Here is a 20664-nt window from a genome sequence, read left to right as displayed (position 1 = left end):
CACACAAATGAAATGATCAATTTCCTTCCCTGCATACCAGCCGCCAGGAAAACCAGTTATGCTATGAGCGAGGGTACGAGGGTCACTAACCCATTAACCAGAGGCCTTGGAAAAGGTGCGAAAGTGGTGATGGAGAATACAATGGTCCTGATCTAACAACCAGAGGCCTTGGAAAAAGTGAGAAAGTGATGCACCCTCAAGTTATGGACGTGATACTAGAAGAGAGGACTTATATACAGGGGTTGATGATTCTCACGTGATATGCCAGATTAATAAATAACCAGGTATAAAATGCACAAGGGACCCAGGTGGCGCTGTGGGTTAAACCACAGAGCCTAGGACTTGCTGATCAGAAGGTCGGCAGTTCGAATCCCCGTAACCGGGTGAGCTCCCGTTGCTCGGTCCCTGCTCCTGCCAACCTAGCAGTTTGAAAGCACGTCAAAGTGCAAGCAGTTAAATAGGTACTGCTCCGGCGGGAAGGTAAACGGCGTTTCCGTGCGCTGCTCTGGTTCTCCAGAAGCAGCTTAGTCATACTGGCCACATGACCCGGAAGCTGTACGCCAGCTCCCTCGGCCAATAAAGCGAGCCGAGCGCTGCAACCCCCAAGTCAGCCACGACTGGACCTAATGTAAAATGCACTTCCGGGTATAAAATGCAACTGTATTTGGGGGAGGGGGTTGCTAGTACAGAAACATTTGCAAGCAGGAAAGGATGGATCCAAAGAGCACTGTTTTTACTTTTAAACACATGTTAAGAAAGGGAACAGAAGTGCACCCACTGGCTGGGTCTTCACAGTGGAATATGTGAAACGGGTCCTGTGTGCAGTTGTATATAGTGTAACAGTCTGATCACAGAGGGGCTCTCACCACATGGAAGGACTTATGCACAAACAGCTGTACAGAGAAGCTTTTACACTGAATGAATTGGCTGAGCCAGTGAACCCATTTCCCATTTCACTCGGTTCAATGAACACACACACAAATGGAAAGGAAAACAGGGTTAATGTCTCCAAATATGGATCCCCTTCACCTTCATCTCATTCATCTCTTTCCGTGAATTATCGCAGTTTAGTGCTTTCAGGCAACACATTAATTCAGAAGCATGAGTGACCTGATCACTATTCGGAACGACCAACATTCTGCCTCCAACCAATGTTGAGCTAACCCCCTGTAAAAATTCATACATCAGCTTTTTTCATGCATCTCATCTTACGATCCCTGAAAGCCCTGCCAAAATATGAATCCCATTTTCAGACTTGCAAAATATATTTCATTTGTGAAAAGTGCTACATAGCTAAATATTACCAATTCCACCCCGTAATGAATACATAATAATTAGGTAAATATGCAGAAGTCAGCATGGCCTGCAAACCTGGCAAGTTTACCTGCATATTTGGTACCGTAGGTGTGGTGGCTTGAGGCACATCTCTCCATGTGAATAATTCCACAAGGCCATCTGCAAAATGCCGTGAGCATTTAACTATTTATGTAGAAGAGCTGCAGCTCAGTGGTACAGAATCTGCTTTTCATGTAGAAGGGTCCCAGAAACCCTGTTCCATGTTCAGGAACAAGAGGCTGGAGTCCTTTGTCTTTGTCACAAAAGGGTGACATCAAGCAGCGGAAACCATGTCACATGTTTTACGTTCAAAACCAGACTTTGGTTTAAAAGTAATGACTGTCCGGGAGTATAGCCTGCTGGACCAGGATTTTAGCTGCAGTACTGAGTCCCTGATTGCCAGCTCTCAAACACTGATGTCATCACTGGCAGAACAGAATCACATGTAAGACATGTTTCGGAAAGACTGCCTCTCATTGCCCCTGCCAACCTCTGAACATAATTTCAATAGAGCTTCTTAAAAGGATTGCAGACATCTTTGCAAATCAAGCACATGCTAAGTGTTTCTTAGCAAGTGCTTATCTGAGTATTTGAATATGCATAAGAGGGAAGCCTACAAGGGGGGGGGGGCGGGAACAATGCACAGGCCTCTTTGACAGTGGCATCTTTGCAGTAAAAAAGAGGAAATGACCTCGTGAATTTGCCTTTCTGCTTTTTCTCCTCTTTCTCCAAACAATGGAGCTTTTTGATGCTCAACACATCTCCCTCTTAAATCCTCTGCATGTGTAACTCAGAGCCCTGCATACTATTTCATATTATCAGTAGCTCCAAGGTACCTTTAGAGCACATGTGCCTTTTTCCTTTATGCATGAAGAACTGCTTGAAGATCAGAGTGTATCTCAAAGCATGAACAAAAAACCTCCGAAACCACAGTTGCATCAGGAAGCTCAGAAGCTGCTCTCTTGGCAGCCTTGATGCTGTATGTTGCACACTAAAAGAAACAAAAGCCATGCTGCCACCTTTCTTTCCCATTGCTTGCTGCCTAGAAAATACCAGTCTGACTGCTAGCCAGCAAGCAACTGAACACTACTGTATTTCCAACATGCTAAAATATCTTGCTGTGGATTTGCAGGAGGGATGGAGGGTTCTTTGATTACCAGAACTAAACAGAATTTATAGGTTTCTTTCTTCCCTGATTCATCCATGATAAACAGCACAGGCAATACATCTTAGCCAGCCGTCCCATGAAAAGCCCTTTCAAAGACACTACTTGGGAACACCATTAGCAAATAATTATTTTCTGTTATGGGGTGTGGAAGATTGGTAGAGCATCTGCTTTGCATGCAGGAGGACCCAGCATCAGTTCTCAGCATCTCCAGGTAGGACTGGGAGAGACACACCTGGAACCCAAGAGAGCTGCTGGCAGGCAGAGTAGAAAATACTGAGCAGGATGGACTAATGGTCTGACTCAATATGAGGCAGTTCCCAGTGTTCCTATGTGGGAACCTTTTTCAGCCTGAGAGCTGTATTTCCCCCATGGCCAAGTTTCTGAGAGCCACATGCAGGTGGTGATCAGGGCCACTCCAGTGTGGCCTGAATTTCTGAGAGAATGGGTGAGGCCTGTGTGAAACCACTGCTTTCCGGGGGCACCTGCAGCCACTGAGCCTGTCACTCTTTATTCCATCCATCAAATATTATCTTAATGAAAGTCACAGAAGGGCAAAACTGTGAAAAATGTGTTGAGAGTGTGGAAGGGGAGAGAACAATTAAGAGTCACACTGAAAGACCTACACTGGCTCCCAGTACGTTTCCGAGCACAATTCAAAGTGTGGGTGCTGACCTTTAAAACCCTAAACAGCCTCGGTCCAGTATACCTGAAGGCGCGTCTCCACCTCCCATCGTTCAGCCCGGACGCTGAGGTCCAGTGCCGAGGGCCTTCTGGTGGTTCCCTCGCTGCCAAAGCCAAATTACAGTAGTAGTAGTAGTTTGGATTTGATATCCCGCCTTTCGCTCCCTTTAAGGAGTCTCAAAGCGGCTAACATTCTCCTTTCCCTTCCTCCCCCACAACAAACACTCTGTGAGGTGAGTGGGGCTGAGAGACTTCAAAGAAGTGTGACTGGCCCAAGGTCACCCAGCAGCTGCATGTGGAGGAGCGGAGACGCGAACCCGGTTCCCCAGATTACAAGACTACCGCTCTTAACCACTACACCACACTGGCTCACAGGGAACCAGGCAGACGGCCTTCTTGGTAGTGGCACCCTCCCTGTGGAACACCCTCCCACCAAATGTCAAAGAGAACAACTACTACCAGACTTTTAGAAGACATCTGAAGGCAGCCCCGTTTAGGGTAGTTTTTAATGTTTAATAGGTTATTGTATTTTATGATAGGCGGGGTATAAATAAGTAGTAGTAGTAGTAGTTGTTGTTATAGCACCATTCCTGCTCAGAAAGCTCTCCCCCCCACCCCAATAATTAGCACTGGACCTTTTTTATGGGGAAGGGACACTTAGCATGGGCATAAGAAGCAAAGTGACTAGAAACAAACAAAAGGAGCACAAATACAAACTCAGAAATATTCTGCAGCTAGGAGGAAATATATATGTTGCAAGAGATATTATTCAAATTGCTACTATGCACGCCCCTGGAAAACTTATACACCAACGCGCATTTCAAATAAATTAAAGCCGCAATTTGATAACTGGCTGCCCTTTTAAGCTGAAACTCTACACTCTTGACTTGATACTGAGTTTAAAAGTCACACCGAATTTGGTCAGTTCCAACTCTGCTCCTTAAGTCTGCACTATGATCGGCATCGACACAAATGCACTCATCATTTGTTCTGCTTTTCATCACTTTACTCCAACGGTCCTCAGTGACCTGAGAGCAAGAGCACCACAGATCCTAAAAGGCGAAAGAGAGCAAGGGAAGCATTTGATCGGCAGCAGTACCACAAAGATCACATAATCAAGTTCTTCCATCCCTGCTAAAGCCTGAAAGGGAAAAGTAGGATGCTGGTTTAGAAAATAGCCCTTTACACTATGTAGAACTGCTGTGAGAGCTCCAACCTTTACTATTTTGTCACTGCAGCTTTTTTTAGCTGAATACAGAACAGAAAAAGCCGTATATAGTACACAGACAATGAATCAGCATGTTTCCACCACCTTTACCCTATATTGTTGTGAGTGCGGGAAGTTAGTCTGCATTGATGCATGAATTCCTTCTAATTCCTGGGCTCCTGGGTATAGCAAGAGCTAAAATCTAATGAAGGGTTCCATTGTTGCACTAGTCAGGCAAGTTTCTTTGGGAGTTAAAGGTCCTAAGGACCATCTAAAAAAAGAATACAGTATAGGTAGAGACTATTTTACGTGCGTCAGATATGTGCGTGACTACACATTGCGCCAAATCTAGAAGTGACCCAAAAATGACACCGGAGGGGGGGGCAAGGGAGTGGCAGAATGGTTTTTTGCAGGGCTTTTCAATGGTGTTTCAAATACACACAATCTCACTTAAACGCATGGTGCCTTGGAACATAACCACCGCATAAACAGGGAGTTGCCTGTATAACAAAAGAGGCTGCTCTTTGTCCTCGGAGCAAATGGGTGGGCCTTTTCCCCTCCTCACCTGGCTGATACTTGGAAGGACAATAGCCAAGACGGTGGTGTGTAAGCAGGGCTAAAAGTAGGCAGCAGCCAGAGAGACAGAATTATGCTTGATTTTTGCTATACAGTGGTACCTCGGGTTAAGTACTTAATTCATTCTGGAGGTCTGTTCTTAACCTGAAACTGTTCTTAACCTGAAGCACCACTTTAGCTAATGGGGCCTCCTGCTGCCCCTGCACCGCCACTGCACGATTTCTGTTCTCATCCTGAAGCAAAGTTCTTAATCTGAAGCACTATTTCTGGGTTAGCGGAGTCTGTAACCTGAAGCGTATGTAACCTGAGGTACCACTGTATTCCAAGGCTGTGACTATGACAAAAGCAAGACCTGGGGGGGGGGGGTTGTTAATGCTGTGAGACCATCCATATTAGGCTCAGGCTGTAAATATGTGTAAATAAACCACATATCATAAAGGCATCACCATCTCTGCTGTCTCACATTCCAAAGAAACAGAAACCTGGCTAAGTGTCTGGAATCTCGCACTGCGCAGAGACTGGGGTAGTGTGCAACAATATGTTCTTTACAATGCACAGCCTCTCATGTCAAAATGGTTGTAAAACCTACTATTTCATGGGTACTGTGCAACATAAAAGGTAAAGGTACTCCTGCCCATACGGGCCAGTCTTGACAGACTCTGGGGTTGTGCGCCCATCTCACTCAAGAGGCCGGGGGCCAGCACTGTCCGGAGACACTTCCGGGTCACGTGGCCAGCGTGACAAAGCTGCATCTGGCGAGCCAGAGCCGCACACGGAAACACCGTTTACCTTCCCGCCAGTAAGCGGTCCCTATTTATCTACTTGCACTTAGGGGTGCTTTCAAACTGCTAGGTTGGCAGGCGCTGGGACCGAGCAACGGGAGCGCACCCCACCGCGGGGATTCGAACCCCCGACCTTTCGATCGGCAAGCCCTAGGCGCTGAGGCTTTTTCCCACAGCGCCACCCGCGTCCCATAACTACACATTGCAACATAGTCATATTATAAAGCATGTTTTTTTCAATTTTCTGCAAATACAAATAACATACAGCTGTAATCACCTCATCCAGCTATTTTCCCTCCTGTGATGAGTAAAACCTGCATCTGTAAAAGTAAGGTGTTTTGGTGTGTGTTTTCAAATCACATTGCTACTTAATTTAGTGTTATCACTTTAAAATTGGTATCCTGGAACAGTATTGTTAAAATGTCAGATCAGATACCAGACAAGCTATACAGAAAACAATTTGCATGTTCATTCTGTGTGGGGTTTTTTAAAAATTCAATATAGAATGCATCAATACCTATCATTATAGCACACTGAAACTAATGCATTGCCGGCATGCATATACTAAAGAGGAAAAAGGAAGCAATTTCCACCTACATGTTTCTCGATGCCAAGAGCATCTGACGGAATGCAGGAGGGCCATACAAACCTGGGATACAGAGACATTTGTAACTTGTTCCGACACTGCGGCAGATGCCATGGGCACAAGGATTGAGAGCGCAGAAGTCAATCAGCTGGGCACAGGTAGGTCCTGTAAATCCTGGGCTACAACTGCAAGAATAGGAAAGCCGGTCTGTGTAACAGGTCCCATTGTTCTTGCAAGGAAATGAAGCACAGGCATCTACTTTTTCCTCACAAGATGTTCCCAGGTACCCTAAAACAAAACAAGTGGAACTTATTTGCATGCACGCATTTCATTTACCAAACCTTTGTCAAAGCATGGAGCCTTAAGACCATTTAAAAACAGATTTTTGGGGGGGCTAGAGTTATCCTAACACATGCTTAGATACAGATACAAGGACTGCCTCTCCCCATATAAACTGACTTGGACCCTGAAATCATCATCTGAGGTTCTTCTTCGTGTGCCTCCTCCACAAGAGGTCCAGAGAGCAGCAACATAAGAACGGGCCTTTTCTGTGGTGGCTCCCCGTTTGAGGAATGCTCTCCCAAAGGAAGGCCTGCCTGGTGCCTTCACTGAATAGGCAAAAGTGTTTCTCTATTACCATGACTTGGGCTGATTAACATTCTATGGTCTTTTAAATGTGTTTGTGGAAGGGGAATTATTGGTTTGTTTTTGTTTTATTATGTATTTTATGTTCTCATTTTGTATTTTTACACCCTATGATCTTCAGATAAAGGGTGGTATACAAATGTAATAAATAATAATAATATCCACACAACCTAAATGTAAATGGAGGGTCACAGCTAACACTCTCTCCTCTCAGCTAAGGACACCAAATACATTCATAAGGATGCGTGTTCATGGAATTTTCCACAGTATGCCCTTCATCTGAAATATTTATTAAAATATGCTTGCATTACGCCCATGATAAAACCTTCAAGCTATTCTACCGCTGATCTTTGTTTCAGATAAGTTTCTTTATTCTCCCCACAATGATGTATCTGCTACTAAATATGGCCTCCTCCCCTAAGTGCTCCTGAACTTCATGGTAGAATTCAGCTATTCTTTCTCGAATTATCCATTCACTCTTCCCTCTGATGTATTAACACAGTGATTCCCATATGCTTTCAGTTCGCTGTGGAACATCAAGAAAAAAATTGTGTTTCTTTTCTTATGCTCTTTGATGCTGGCCGCCATCTTTGCAACCAATGTTCATTCTAAGCCTTATTGAACTATAAATAAATGCACTGATTAGGTATTTACAGAAATACCTATTTTGTTGGCAATGTTGCCACAAAAAGCTCCCACAGGTGGATTTAAAACCAGTATTAAAAACCAGTCTGTATCTGTATTGGATTAGAAACTTATATGCTTTTATTGTTGATGTTTGGTGGAACGTGAACCATTAATTAATTAACAGTAGATTTCCAGACAAGTCAAGCCAATGGAAAAATAAATGCTCGGGTGGAAGAACCTCACAGTATAAACATGAAAAACTGCAGGAAAAAAACACATTTAAGCACTGCATTTATTAGCAGTTTTTGATATTTACACTTCCTTCACCAACAAAATGGAAGGAGGGAGAGAGGAAGCCTTCAGGATATGAATATTATTGGTAATAAGAAGTGTGATGAAAGCTTGAAGCTCACTAAGGTTTAATGAGACTGCAAATCTACCACTGGCAAGGAACAAACAGGAAATGGCAAAATAACAACAAATATAAATATCATTGTTCAAGAAATATGAAGATTTTTTTTTTTTTTTTTTTTTTTTTTTTTTGCTGACATGACATTTGAATTAAAGTTGCAATATGTGGAGAAATCAGTAAAATAACTGAATAAGGTGATACCCTAATCCAGCTGCAGTGCAGCAGGAGACTGTTACTAAAGTGAATCCAGGAAATGTTTTACAGATTAGAGAGCACCATAATGAGTACAGATTCATTATCAAGAAGGGGCTTAATTATTTGGCTTGGTAATGCTCAATAGCAGTTAATAGCCTTAGGAGGGAATCATTCACCGTACTGCATTTTTAGAGAGGGTGCAGCATTGCTTTGTTAAGTGTCTGGTGATCACACTGGATATTTAATCCTAGAAACATATAGCCACACATGATAAATGAAGCTAGCATCTAGGATTAATGATTATAAAATATTCAGATATGAAACACACAGTTGGGTACATCAAGCAAGCAAACAAGACAAATGGTTTTTATTTTTCCTTTACAAAAGTCAAATGGAAACACAAAATTCACATCACAGGAAAGAAGTAATCAAAACCGGAACAAAAATTTGCAAGAACTGGGTCTAAAAGCAACAAAGAGTAGACTTATACACCCCAGATGAAGTCAATATATTATCTTTTTTTTAAATTTCATTTGCATGCCACTCTTCCTTCATGAGGTTATCCTATTTAATGCAGTGAACCTCATGGTAAAACAGGAATTTGTCTCCAGGTTCCATGGGCCCCAAACCAATCAATTACAAGATAGAATATAAAGGAATAATAATAATTAAAAAAACAACAACAGAGGAGTTTCAACAGTAGTAAATGATCAGCTAATACAAATGTGTTCTGCAAATACTGTATATTCACAAGTTGTTTCAGGGAGCGTATAAGAATGTTGCATTTTCTAATTCTGATATGCAGCAGGTTATGCCTGCAGTACATTAGGAACAGATGGATAACTGAGTTAGAAGGGGGATATTAATGGCTGATGGCTGCAGGGGCAGACTGACAATTTGCTGAGCTACGAGCAAGCTGCCTGTTCCCTTTAAGCAGTGAGAAGACACTGGATGCATACTGGTGGAAAGCGTTACCCAACATGGTGTTGAATTTTTATTTCTGAATCACAGAGGACTGGCAATCAAACCGAACTAGTCTTTTTCTGACCAATTTCTAATATATGGACTCCATAGATAATATTCACTGGATCATATTTTTGCAAGCTCTTGTAACTAGCCCAAACTATAGCATGAAAGGCTTTATGGAAATAATTTCACCTGATTCCCATAGTGAATGCAAAACTCAAAACATTAAGAAAGTTTGCTTGTCTAAATCTAAATCCTGATTCACTCTGGACTTTGGTAATATGGCACCAAGAGTGAGGACAAAATTTGGTGCCCCACCAATTATTCCTTATTTTCACAATAATTCTTTTTGGTACAGTTGCTTTTTTTATGGGTCTTCTCAGCAGCTACTCATATAAATACAGATTATGATGATTTTGCACTCCCTTGTTTTGACGTCCTCTGCGGAGGAACTGCCTGCACCACCCTAAATCTCTAAATCTGGCACTGCTGGCCTTCTTGAGTACTGTGCTCATTGTTGAACTTTTTCTTTAATAACATTCAATGTTCTGAGTGCAACTGAAACTTCAGAGCTGCCCATATGTGCCTAGAGTTTAAATCAAGTCATGTTCGTCAACCTGAGAAGGTAGCTCATATTGAAGATGGAAAACCATGGATCCTAGTTCATCATGGCTAGTTATCACTTACAGCCTTTTTCTCCATGAGCTTGTCTAAATTAGTTATTATTTTTAAAAGGTTTTATTACAATGAAGCCGGAGATAAATCTTATGCTATAAAATAATAATAATAATATTTTAAACCCATTCAAGTGGCGGCCACATAACAAAACGGTAATCTAAAATTAAGGGGCTGTAGTAAATGTTGCAGCAACAAAGTAGACATTCTTTCAAGCACACAGAGACATAGAATAACCTTGAAGATAACTGAGGGAATCCCATACTGTAAAGGCTCAAAACCAATGGAATCCACTCAGGAGGTTCCTGCATTCTAGCATTCTGAGAGAGAGAGAGAGCACTATTAATTTGCCCATAAATCATCTCAACCACTTTCATAAGGGTTTCTGTCATTAACCTGAGATTTTAACTAATCAAACATGGCAGGTGGAAAACTATTTTAAAAAATGAAGTTCACATTCAAATCTAAGCCTTGCTCGGCTTGGAGGTCAAATATGGAACGGCAGAAATTCAAAGTGAAATGAATGCACCTAGTCTCCTTAATATATTATACAACTGAAACATGATGCTTAACAGGAATTACAGAAGTATTTAAGCATGAGTTGCTAAATCTGAAACTTATCTTTACCAATTCTTTTTTATCATTCTCTCTCCAATGCTCTCCAATGCCTTCTCTATGTTAATTGCTTGAGAATCTTGCCTTCCTCATTTCCTGCAGCTCAAGAGTTTGGCACCTTGCCCACAGATCTGATCTTTATGATGCAAATGGGTCATGCACTAAAACTTCTTTATTAGCTCCTTTTATCATCTGTTCTCACCACATATTTCATGCTTCTATTACGTGCTGCACCTCCCCAAGCAGGGGGGCAGCTCTGGTTTATTTTAGATGAGATACGGAGAACCAGAATTTGAATTAAAGGATGGTGGGGAAAACAGACAAGTCCCCCTACATCCTATAATGGCTCCCACTATTTTTTTTAAGACATGGGAAGGCCGTGGCTGGGCTACAGTAGGGGTGGTGGAATCGGGAGGTGCCTTCAGTTGGAAGCAAATCCACTTACCTTGTATCAGGTTCCGAGAAAGCTATACATCTAGTTCTACCTAATTGCAGCTATACTTTCACATCTCTCTACTTCCCTCCTCCTAACTAAATTCAAGCAAGCAAGAAGAAGAAGAAGAAGAAGAAGAAGAAGAAGAAGAAGAAGAAGAAGAAGAAGAAGAAGGCGGCAAAGAAGAAGAAGCAGGAGCAGCCTGGTTGTTCATCATTAATTCCCTGTCAAACACATGTCCCAGACCCCACATCTGCAAACAAATTGCCCAGCACTAACTGAGCACCACTAATCTTATTTTGTCAAGTCCTCAACTGCCAATCATGCAAATTATAGTAAGAGACTTATTTATAGGAATCAAGTCACAGCACCTCCTTCCTCTTTTTCCCTTTCTCCCAAAGTTATTCATTTCCATCATTACTTCATTTTATTTTACAGTAACTGTACATTGCTTCTCCCAAACTCCAGGGCTTTTGAGTGTATTCTAGCCCATGGTCTATGTTTTCCCAGGGAGCCGAAAATTAGCATTTCAGAGTGCACAATCTCTTCTCAGCATGTAGCTACAATTAAGCACAATGAAGGAAAGCAAGATTTTCCCCAGAGAAGGACTCCTTTTCCCTGAAAATTTCAGGGCAGTCTAAAAATAGCCATATGTGCAACTTAACACACCTGCTTTTCCAAGCTGCTATCTCTCAGACAAATGCAATGTGTCTGTATTTTAATCTCACTTCCCACCCCAAGCCTCAAAATAAAGGCAATGGAGTGGGTGATGGCACGCAAGAGAAAGCTAATTCTCACGAGAGGTGAAAAGGGGAGAAACTAAATTGATGTGATTTTTTCCCCCAGTGTGAACGATTGAATGCATTGTTTTCTTTGCCAAATTATTATCTTCTAGCAGTTATCAGCACTAGACCACTATGCTTAGGCTATTTTGCAGTATAAGGTCAATTAGGCAACATATTTAGAGTAGCTAACAGGAGACCTGTGGCACCATTCTATTGTACAGGTAATTGCCATAACACAAAAAAATGCTCTGTCCCAGACCTCTGCAAGAAAATTTTGTTGCAAGTCAATAATGACTGGCAGCTGTTACAATGTTCGCTTGGAAACATGTCTTTAAACATGTCTGCAGATCCATGTAAAAGGAATAAACACATCAGGAACATGAACAACCGGTGTTCTCCAGGTGTTGCCGTATTCAAAACTCTCATCGGCCCCAGCTACTAAGGCATTGGTCAGGGATGATGGGAGTTGTAGTCCAGCAGCTTCTGGAAAGCACATTTTCTGCTTCTGACCTGGGGGGAATTGTTTCCCACCGCAACCCTGGAGTACAGTCTTGGTTTGGGTTTGGCTAGCCAAATGCCTGTGGAAAGCCCACAAGCAGAACATAACTGTAGAAGCCATTTTCTTATCTGGCATCGTCAGCAAACTTGGCCACCTCACTGCTCGCTCCAGGTCAAGTTAAAAACCACTGGCCTCAATACACCATGGGTAATAATTTAGTTAAGACAACAGAGTGCTCACAGGAAGAGGAGGAGAGACATAGGGAGAGGAAACAGGATGCCAGCGAAGCTTGTAGAGAAGGAGGCCCTATGGAAGGCAAGAATGAATTCAGGAAAGAAAAAGAAATTCTATGGAACTCTGGTATTCTAAGACAACTATGGGTTTTAGTGTTAAAAGCTTAGAAAAGAGTGGGGAGGTCCTCAAAAGGTGACTGCAAAAATATTGCTTAACAAGAGAGGGTCATCTTGACTTACAGAAACAAGTACCTAAGATCTCAGGTTTCTCAAAGTCAGTAGTAATGTGATACAGTGATGCTTGACTGACGTTTGATATTAATGATCTCCTGAGATCCTACACTACCTGAATAATGAGGTGAAGATACAACCTTGCTTGTGCTAATAGAGGGTTTCCACCAAGAAACTTAAACTTTGATTTGCTCTGTGCAGCTAGGTATCTTTTAGCTCACAGTCATTCAAACAACAAGGGAAATGGTTTGAGCCAAGGTGCTAGAAGCTTCTGGAATTCTTTTGTCAGTGGTTTTGCTGACCTGCAAGCGCTGTGCTGTTCACCAGCTGCCCTCTCAGCATTACCAAGCCCCAGAGCTAACTGAGGTCTGGATGACATGGTCTATAAAAAATATATGCCACAATAAGTCAAGAAGGGATGCTCGTATTAGTGAATTTCTTGAGTAGAACTGGAGGGGGTGGGGAACACAGCCCACCTTGAATGAGGTCAAAAATTGTATATCCAATTTTCTTTTGTAATAACACAAGCATATATTTTGTTAAAATAAATTTGGAGCGAATAGCTTTAGGAAGCCAATTCAGGTTTGGCTAAGTGCCAATATCCGATTGTCTCACCAAGTGCTGTTACTATTTATATACTCACTGGGGGAAGCAGAGGAGGCCCAAAAATAATTCAAAATGCCAGATATAAACTGCTGACCTTGTGTCAGTTTATAGGTCTCTGCCTAGCTCTTAAGTGGGTCACCCATTTTACTCCAACGAGAGATAAGAGTCCAGTGTTAAACTATTAAAGAACACTTTAATTGTTAGGCCGGGATATGGTATAAAAAGAGAAAAGAAGTCTTGATCCACAATACAGCCCAGGTATACAAGAAATAATGTTGTGCTTTGATAAAAGGAACAGACTGGAAACAGCAATGTCTTTAGCCCTGGGTGAAATTCTGAATCAACATTTTAGCACCGATGACTAATATGAAGGCTTTATTATTGAAAGCTTCCATAAAAGCTGAGAGCAAATCAACTTACACAACAGGCATTTCCAGGCAGAAACAAGCTACAAAAAAATTATGCTTCCTGCCATCACACAATGTTCCCATTTGACACATCTCTGGCATGAATTTAGGAAGATGAAATCTGCTGGGTGATCCTAGGGCCCTGCTTTGCTAGACAGCTGCTACATAAAGGCTAACGTTGACAAAGCTTACATCACAATCCCCTGCACTTGTAATGGCACAGTCAACTCCACAATTGTTGTATAAAAACAGAAGCCAATACAGCAACACTGATAGACGCACCTACATATGTAGCAACCCCACCGCCATCTATGAACCATGAGGTTACTCACTTCATGGCAACAATCCCACACTACTCAACAGAGACCGTAGGCTGTCCATGTATCCAGTGCAAGTGTGTGCATGCACATCACACCAACCAGGCAGGGCAAAATAGCACACCATGTCAGGGAAGATCTGTGTTGTCTGGAGATACTACTAATGGTGTGTAGCGGCTGGCTGTAGAGTTAGTCAGGATCCTATTAACCTGGCTATTTCTTGATCCCAGGACACATATGCTTCATGAGTCTGCTGCATTTATTTATTTCTGTAGCACACTGCATCATATTCAGTTGGATACATGGCTATAATTGTAAATATTGCTGAAGGTAATCAAACTGCAATTTTCAATGGCAAATTAATTGAAGTATGGTGGCACCTGCCCTTTGAAATTCACTCCCATGACAATATTCAACAGTCACCATCCCTGCTGTTTTTCAGTGTATATAGAAGACCTTTCTCTTTCAATAAAACTTTTACGTGGAGAACTTTATCCTAGTCTGAATCAGTAGAGGAGCTATTACATATGTGTGTGTGTGTGGAATTGTTTTTACTTGCTTTTACATTTACCTTGTTTTATGGCTGCCACTGTTCTATAACTGAGAAAGTTGAGATCTTTACCAGTCTGCATCTGTATTCTAAGAAGTTTTTATTGTTTTATCACTTGTTTGCTGCCCTGGGCTTGTTTGGGAGGAAAGGTTGTATATAAATTTAACGAAAAAATAAACAATTGTGTAGTTCATCATTATAACCCATCCTGGGACCTTATGATAAAAGGTTGATAATAAATCTAACAGACTAAAAAAAATGCATGAGTGAATAATAAATAAATAAGCAGGCAAGCAAGCAAGCATGTGTGCAAGGCACACACATATTACACCAACCAGGCAGACCAAAATAGCACCTTTCCAGGGAAGACCATCCCAGAGGAGATCAGTGTTCTCTGGCGGTGGTCTTCTATATTACTCATTGGCTGCGGAGTTATTCACAGTCTTATTATCCTGCCTATTTGCTGATCCTAGGAACCACATACTTCATGAGCCTGCTTGCATTCCCCATCTTTTCCTAACACACTGCCTCAAATTCAGTTGAGTATCATTGAAAAATACTGTATTTACTGATGATAATAAATTGCAACTTGCTGGATAAGATATGCCGTGAAATTCATTAAGCATAAGATTTTAAATTCTAGACAAGGAGAGACAAAGTGCAACCTGAAGTGCTGCTTCAGGTTTTCCCTAATTACTCTAAGGAGTCAGTAAACCGGACTATAGAGACATAAATACCCCAACACAAGCCTTCTTAAAGATGGCAACATTTATTGCTTACCTTCCGGACACTGGCAGCTGAATCCGCCAACATTAGAAATGCAGGTACCTCCATTTTGACATGGCTGTTGACTGCAGTAGTCAATTTCTGACTGACACAGGACTCCAGTATATCCTTCAGCATGATGGAATGGTTTGTTTTGAATCACAGAGACAAGGAGAAATTGGAAGCAGTTTATTGTTAGGTCTGAACGCAAGCAGAATGCTGCAGATGGTCTTAGCTAGGGACAGAAAATTTCATCCTGTCTGCATTTTTAAACAAGCCAACCTGATTTATACCTCACACACTAATAATTGGACTGGACTGTAATTATCCTTCAGATTTTGCACCTATCCTAATTTTGTGATACAAAATGCGGGGGTGGGGGGGACATGCATTTGGGAAAACGTTTCGAAATGTGCACACTGAGGTAAAATTCATATTTTTTATATACAGTGGTGTGTCGCAAGACGAAATTAATTCGTTCCGCGAGTTTTGTTTTGCGATTTTTTTCGCCTTGCGAAGCACGGTGTCGGGAAAGTTTTGGAAAAGCTTCAAAAACCTCAAAAAGCTTTAAAAACCTCAAACAGCTTTAAAAACCTCAAAAAAGGCTACCACACCGCGTTCTATGAGTTGCTCCTCGAAGTCATGTCGCAACTGTATTAACGGTGTTAAGAAAAAGGAAACAAACTTGCAAGACGTTTCCGTCTTGCAAAGCAAGCCCATAGGGAAAATCGTCTTGCGAAGCAGCTCAAAAAACAAAAAACCCTTTCGTCTAGCGAGTTTTTTGTCTTGCGAGGCATTCGTCTTGCGAGGTACCACTGTATAGTGATAAAATAAGTACAGTGGTACCTCAGGTTACATACGCTTCAGGTTACAGACTCCGCTAACCCAGAAATAGTGCTTCAGGTTAAGAATTTTGTTTCAGGATGAGAACAGAAATCGGGCTCCGGCGGAACGGCTGCAGCAGGAGGCCCCATTAGCTAAAGTGGTGCTTCAGGTTAAGAACAGTTTTAGGTTAAGTACGGACCTGCGGAACGAATTAAATACTTAATCTGAGGTACCACTGTATTTAAATTCAGAGAGAGATAAACACACGGGGGGGTTTAACTTATGTGTGAATGGACTGGCAATCGCTTGTCTTAACTATGGATTAGGGAACCAATCCAACTTCAAACCATGGTTTACAACCCTAGATTGGCTTTTGGTAAGGCTGTCAGTACCTATTAGCCATGGTGGCTATGCTCATTAATACCAGTTAATGGAAAGAGTGTTCATGTGCTCAGGAGGGAAGAGTGTTTATATGCTCACTCTTTTCCCACAGCCATCTGGTTGACCATGGTGAGAATAGGATGCTAGCCTAGGTGGGCCACTTATCTAATCCTGCAGGGTCATCTTTTGTCCTTATGGTGGAGGAAGTTTGGGCATGGAAAAACTTGCCTCTCGTGTTCCAGCCTCCCCAATTTCTATATCGAGTCTAACATAGGAGAATTATGCTACTATGACTTCCAGATACTTTCAAACTAAAGTCTGGATTTGTTTACAATAGCTTCTGAAGCAAAAACGAAAAACCCACTTGAAATGACTGAGGAGGCGTTCCATTTTTATTTTTCTCTCAGATATTGTTATGGTCAAGCTATATTCATGTCTACTGAATGAACAGATTTCACTCACTTATGAACTTAACTATACAGTTCATTCAAGGAACTCTACTTCAAGTTCAATTACAGACTAATTTATCTCCTCAAATGTACTTTGCAGTTAATAGAATTTAAAGCATTACTTAACTATATTTACATATCTTTCTTGTTAAGGCTATGCTTGGGTGCATTTGCATATTTATATTAAATGTAACAGATTAAGACATACGTGCATCGAGAGTTAATTTCCTCCAACCACCAGTGTTTAACTCAGGTTCAAAATGTTAATATAAACTATTTGTCTGTATTTATAAAGTGGAGGTGGGGGATTGAAATGCAGTACAGAAATATCAAGCCTACAGGACATGAAATATCTGCCATTTATGCAAAAGGTAGCTCTGCACTTCCAACATTTAATGATGGTTAAATTGTGGTCCCTTCACTCAACAAGGCTAAGGGAAGTTTCTGATAAGAGGAGATAATATTAGAGTGCCGTTCATTTATGCTGTTGCAGTGGATTAGAGACAGGCTGGTCTTGGGCAAGGGAAGATCTTTACCACAGCTATGTATCGAACAGGTCACCTCTTCTTCTGTCTAACCAGTCCTGCATGACTTCACTACCCATGCCTGCTGATTTCTACTGTGGCTTTGCTGCAGATGTAATACAGTTCTAAGCCCAGGTAAGTAATTTCCCCAGGAAATTACTTCCTTGTATATGAAAGAGGTTCAGGAGCCTGATATAGATTAGGAGCATAGAGCATGGGAAGAGGTTACCTTCTCACTGTAATCTTTGTAAAACCAAAAAAAAACCCTCCCCCCAAAATGCCAAGTAGTAGCAGAAGAAAATGCTCTCATTGGAACCAATAAAAGCATTTCTTTTCCTTTTGAAATTTGGCATTTTGATTGGTGATATTATCATTTGCAACCATGTGGGTGGACAGGATTAAACCTCACCCCACCCCAGACACACACGCCACAATCCTGATTAGGGGAACCCTGATTAGGGGATCTTACTTTTAAGTTAAAAAGCCATACGGAGTGCATGTTTAAGGCAACATGTAGTTGACTCTCATTCTCAAAAAATACAGGCCTTTGTTTTGAAAAGCAAAGCTTAAAGACACTATGCCAGTGGTTTTCAACCAGTGTACCATGGTCAGGGGTGTCACGGGCAACACTGGCCTCTGTCCCTCTTTCTTTCCCCACCTCCTCTGATGCCCTCTCACGTCTCTGCCTCCCAAAAGCTTGCACAGCTGTTAATTGCAGCAGCCCTGGCCATAGGGAATCAGGCAGAGGGCCTTCTTGGTAGTGGCACCCGCCCTGTGGAACACCCTCCCACCAGATGTCAAAGAGAAAAACAGCTACCAGACTTTTAGAAGACATCTGAAGGCAGCCCTGTTTAGGGAAGCTTTTAATGTTTAATAGGTTATTGTATTTTAATATTCTCTTGGAAGCCGGCCAGAGTGGCTGGGGAAACCCAGCCAGATGGGCAGGGTATAAATAATAAATTATTATTATTATTATTATTATTATTATTATTATTATTATTATTAGTTCCACAGACGAATAGTACCTCTGGAAGGCACCTCTCTTCGGGGCAGGTGAGCAGCTCAGAGATCAGGGACAGCAGCAGCAGCTGCCCAGAGGACTCCCAAGGAGAGGGGTCTAAGGGAACACTCCACAAGGGAGTGTGTTCAAAAAAGGTGAGAGGCGGCCAGCTCTGCAGGCAAGGAGTGACATAACTGGGCTTTTGAGCCACACAGGGGTGCCACAGAAAGAATGTGGTTGGTTAAGGGAGCTGTGGACTCAAAAAGGTTGAAAAACCTCTGCACTATGCAAAAGGACACAATTCCAAACACAGTGTTAAACATACCAGTAGGGCAAGTACAGGTGAAATTGCTTCCATCATGCTTTTCTGTGATGTCCACACAGGTTCCATTGTTCTGACACGGATTGCTTTGACACGCATCAAATTCTTCACAGAGACCACCCAAATACTGACTTTCACAGTCACAGAAAAAAGTTTCCTAGAACAAACAGATTATAAAACGAACTTTATAAAAATGAAACCTCAAAGCTTCTTTTGAAACCAAGATCTTGATCAAGGTTACAGAGAATGATCAATTAAGAAAACTTAAAAGATCTACGGGGGGGGGGGGGAATAACACATGAAAGGTACTTATGCAATAAAAACTGCTACGGAACTTAAGATTTCTGTCAACTAAGCCTAACGCAAGCTTTATCATAGACTAAACTTTTTTTTTAAGGATCATCTTTAGTTTTGTTTTTCATAAGCACAAAGAGTGGAGAGAATTCAAAGTGAAACATAGGATTGACACATTTTTAAAAAATCAAATCTAATTATTTAGCCAGAATTTCACATTCATGCAGCTGATGATTCCTCGATACAACATCACTGAGTACAGTGGAGATTATTTCCAAGAAACTGCACAAATATTTCCTATGCAAACTCTCTTTGTACATTACAAGATGTAGTGCAAAGCATAAGCAAAAAAAGAATAACACATCAGCTCTTGGCTACGAGATGCCCTATGAGATGTGGAAGAAATACAAAAGAGGCAGAGCAAAAATAATCTTGTACAAATACTCTTCTGGTAAGTGGCGTATTTTGAACCTGTATGTTAGATATTCAGCATTTATTCTTTGGTACCTTGGTGATAATTTCCACTACTATTAGAAATGCGGGGGGGGGGGGGGAGCTTACACAACAGCTATTTTGTTGTCCTAGAAACTGCAGCGCTTTTTATGCAACTGTTACACAAATCTCCACAGTACATTTGCCTTTATCAAGCATTTATATAAACCAAAAGCTAAATATAAGGTGTTTGTTATGTCCAGCCTTGCTTGCAAAAACTCACATCGCAGGAGTGTCCTATATTTAGCAAATATAGATTATTTCTCATGAGAAGCACCTGCCTTTCCAAAGCAGTTTCTTGGTCCTGTCTGAAACTATCATACACATTTGTCAAAAAAATAGTTCAAATTAAACTATTTTAATTTTCCTGTTCTAGTCACGTTTTCCCAATGCTTAATTCTCATCCTTTCCACCTGTCTTTCTGACTGCTGAATTAGAAGGATTGTCCTTCTGTTGCGCTACCTCACAGAAAACATTGAGGTGGTCATTATGCAAATCAAGGAGCCATTTCTCCTTCAGTCTTTAAACTATTCTTGATGGGAAATGCTAGGTAATGGAAAAAGTTTCCTGAGAAGACATAACATGTATTAAAATATGTGCCTATTTAAAGGGGGGAACTCAGCAGCCCAATCCACTCATCACATCAAACCATAGTTTGAAACAAACCATAGTTTGGTGGGAATGTGCTAGAGCACAATGCACAATAGTTCCTCCAACACTTCTCCCCTGCTCCTGCTGTGCCACAGAAAAAACATGCCAAGGCAAAGTAGGACTGATGGGAGCTGAAGTCCAATAATACCTGGAGGGCATCATATTGGCTATGCTACCTATAATTTCTTCAGATTTTTGCTAACAAGCAACCAACTAAACAGAGAAAACCCATGGCCTTATTGACTTAGGCTGTAAATCCTAAACCCAATGATGTGGAATAAGTCCCGCTGAGCTGAGTCAGACTTATTTTTGAGTAGACATGATAATATAGCATTGCTGCTATATTATTATTATTATTATTATTATTATTATTATTATTATTATTATTATTATTTGCTTCTTATGCAACATCTCAAAGAGGCTTCCTATT

The 20664-nt window shown here is 41.5% G+C and overlaps 1 protein-coding gene across 1 annotated transcript in view; it reads right to left on the bottom strand.

The window, feature by feature from the left end:
- The window catches only part of DNER (delta/notch like EGF repeat containing), a 112684-nt gene that overhangs the window by 13925 nt on the left and 78095 nt on the right, over positions 1–20664 (bottom strand). Inside the window, exons 6-8 of the mRNA XM_028731156.2 lie at positions 18801–18954; positions 15312–15425; positions 6399–6623 (exon numbers count right to left, since the gene is read on the bottom strand). Coding sequence (XP_028586989.2) covers positions 6399–6623; positions 15312–15425; positions 18801–18954 — 493 coding nt within the window. The remainder of the gene's footprint in view (positions 1–6398; positions 6624–15311; positions 15426–18800; positions 18955–20664) is intronic.

This window comes from Podarcis muralis, chromosome 6 (genome assembly GCF_964188315.1).
Source record: "Podarcis muralis chromosome 6, rPodMur119.hap1.1, whole genome shotgun sequence".
NCBI lineage: Eukaryota > Metazoa > Chordata > Lepidosauria > Squamata > Lacertidae > Podarcis > Podarcis muralis.
The sequence above is the reverse complement of the archived record's forward strand: the minus strand, read 5'-3'. Positions and strand labels throughout refer to the sequence as shown.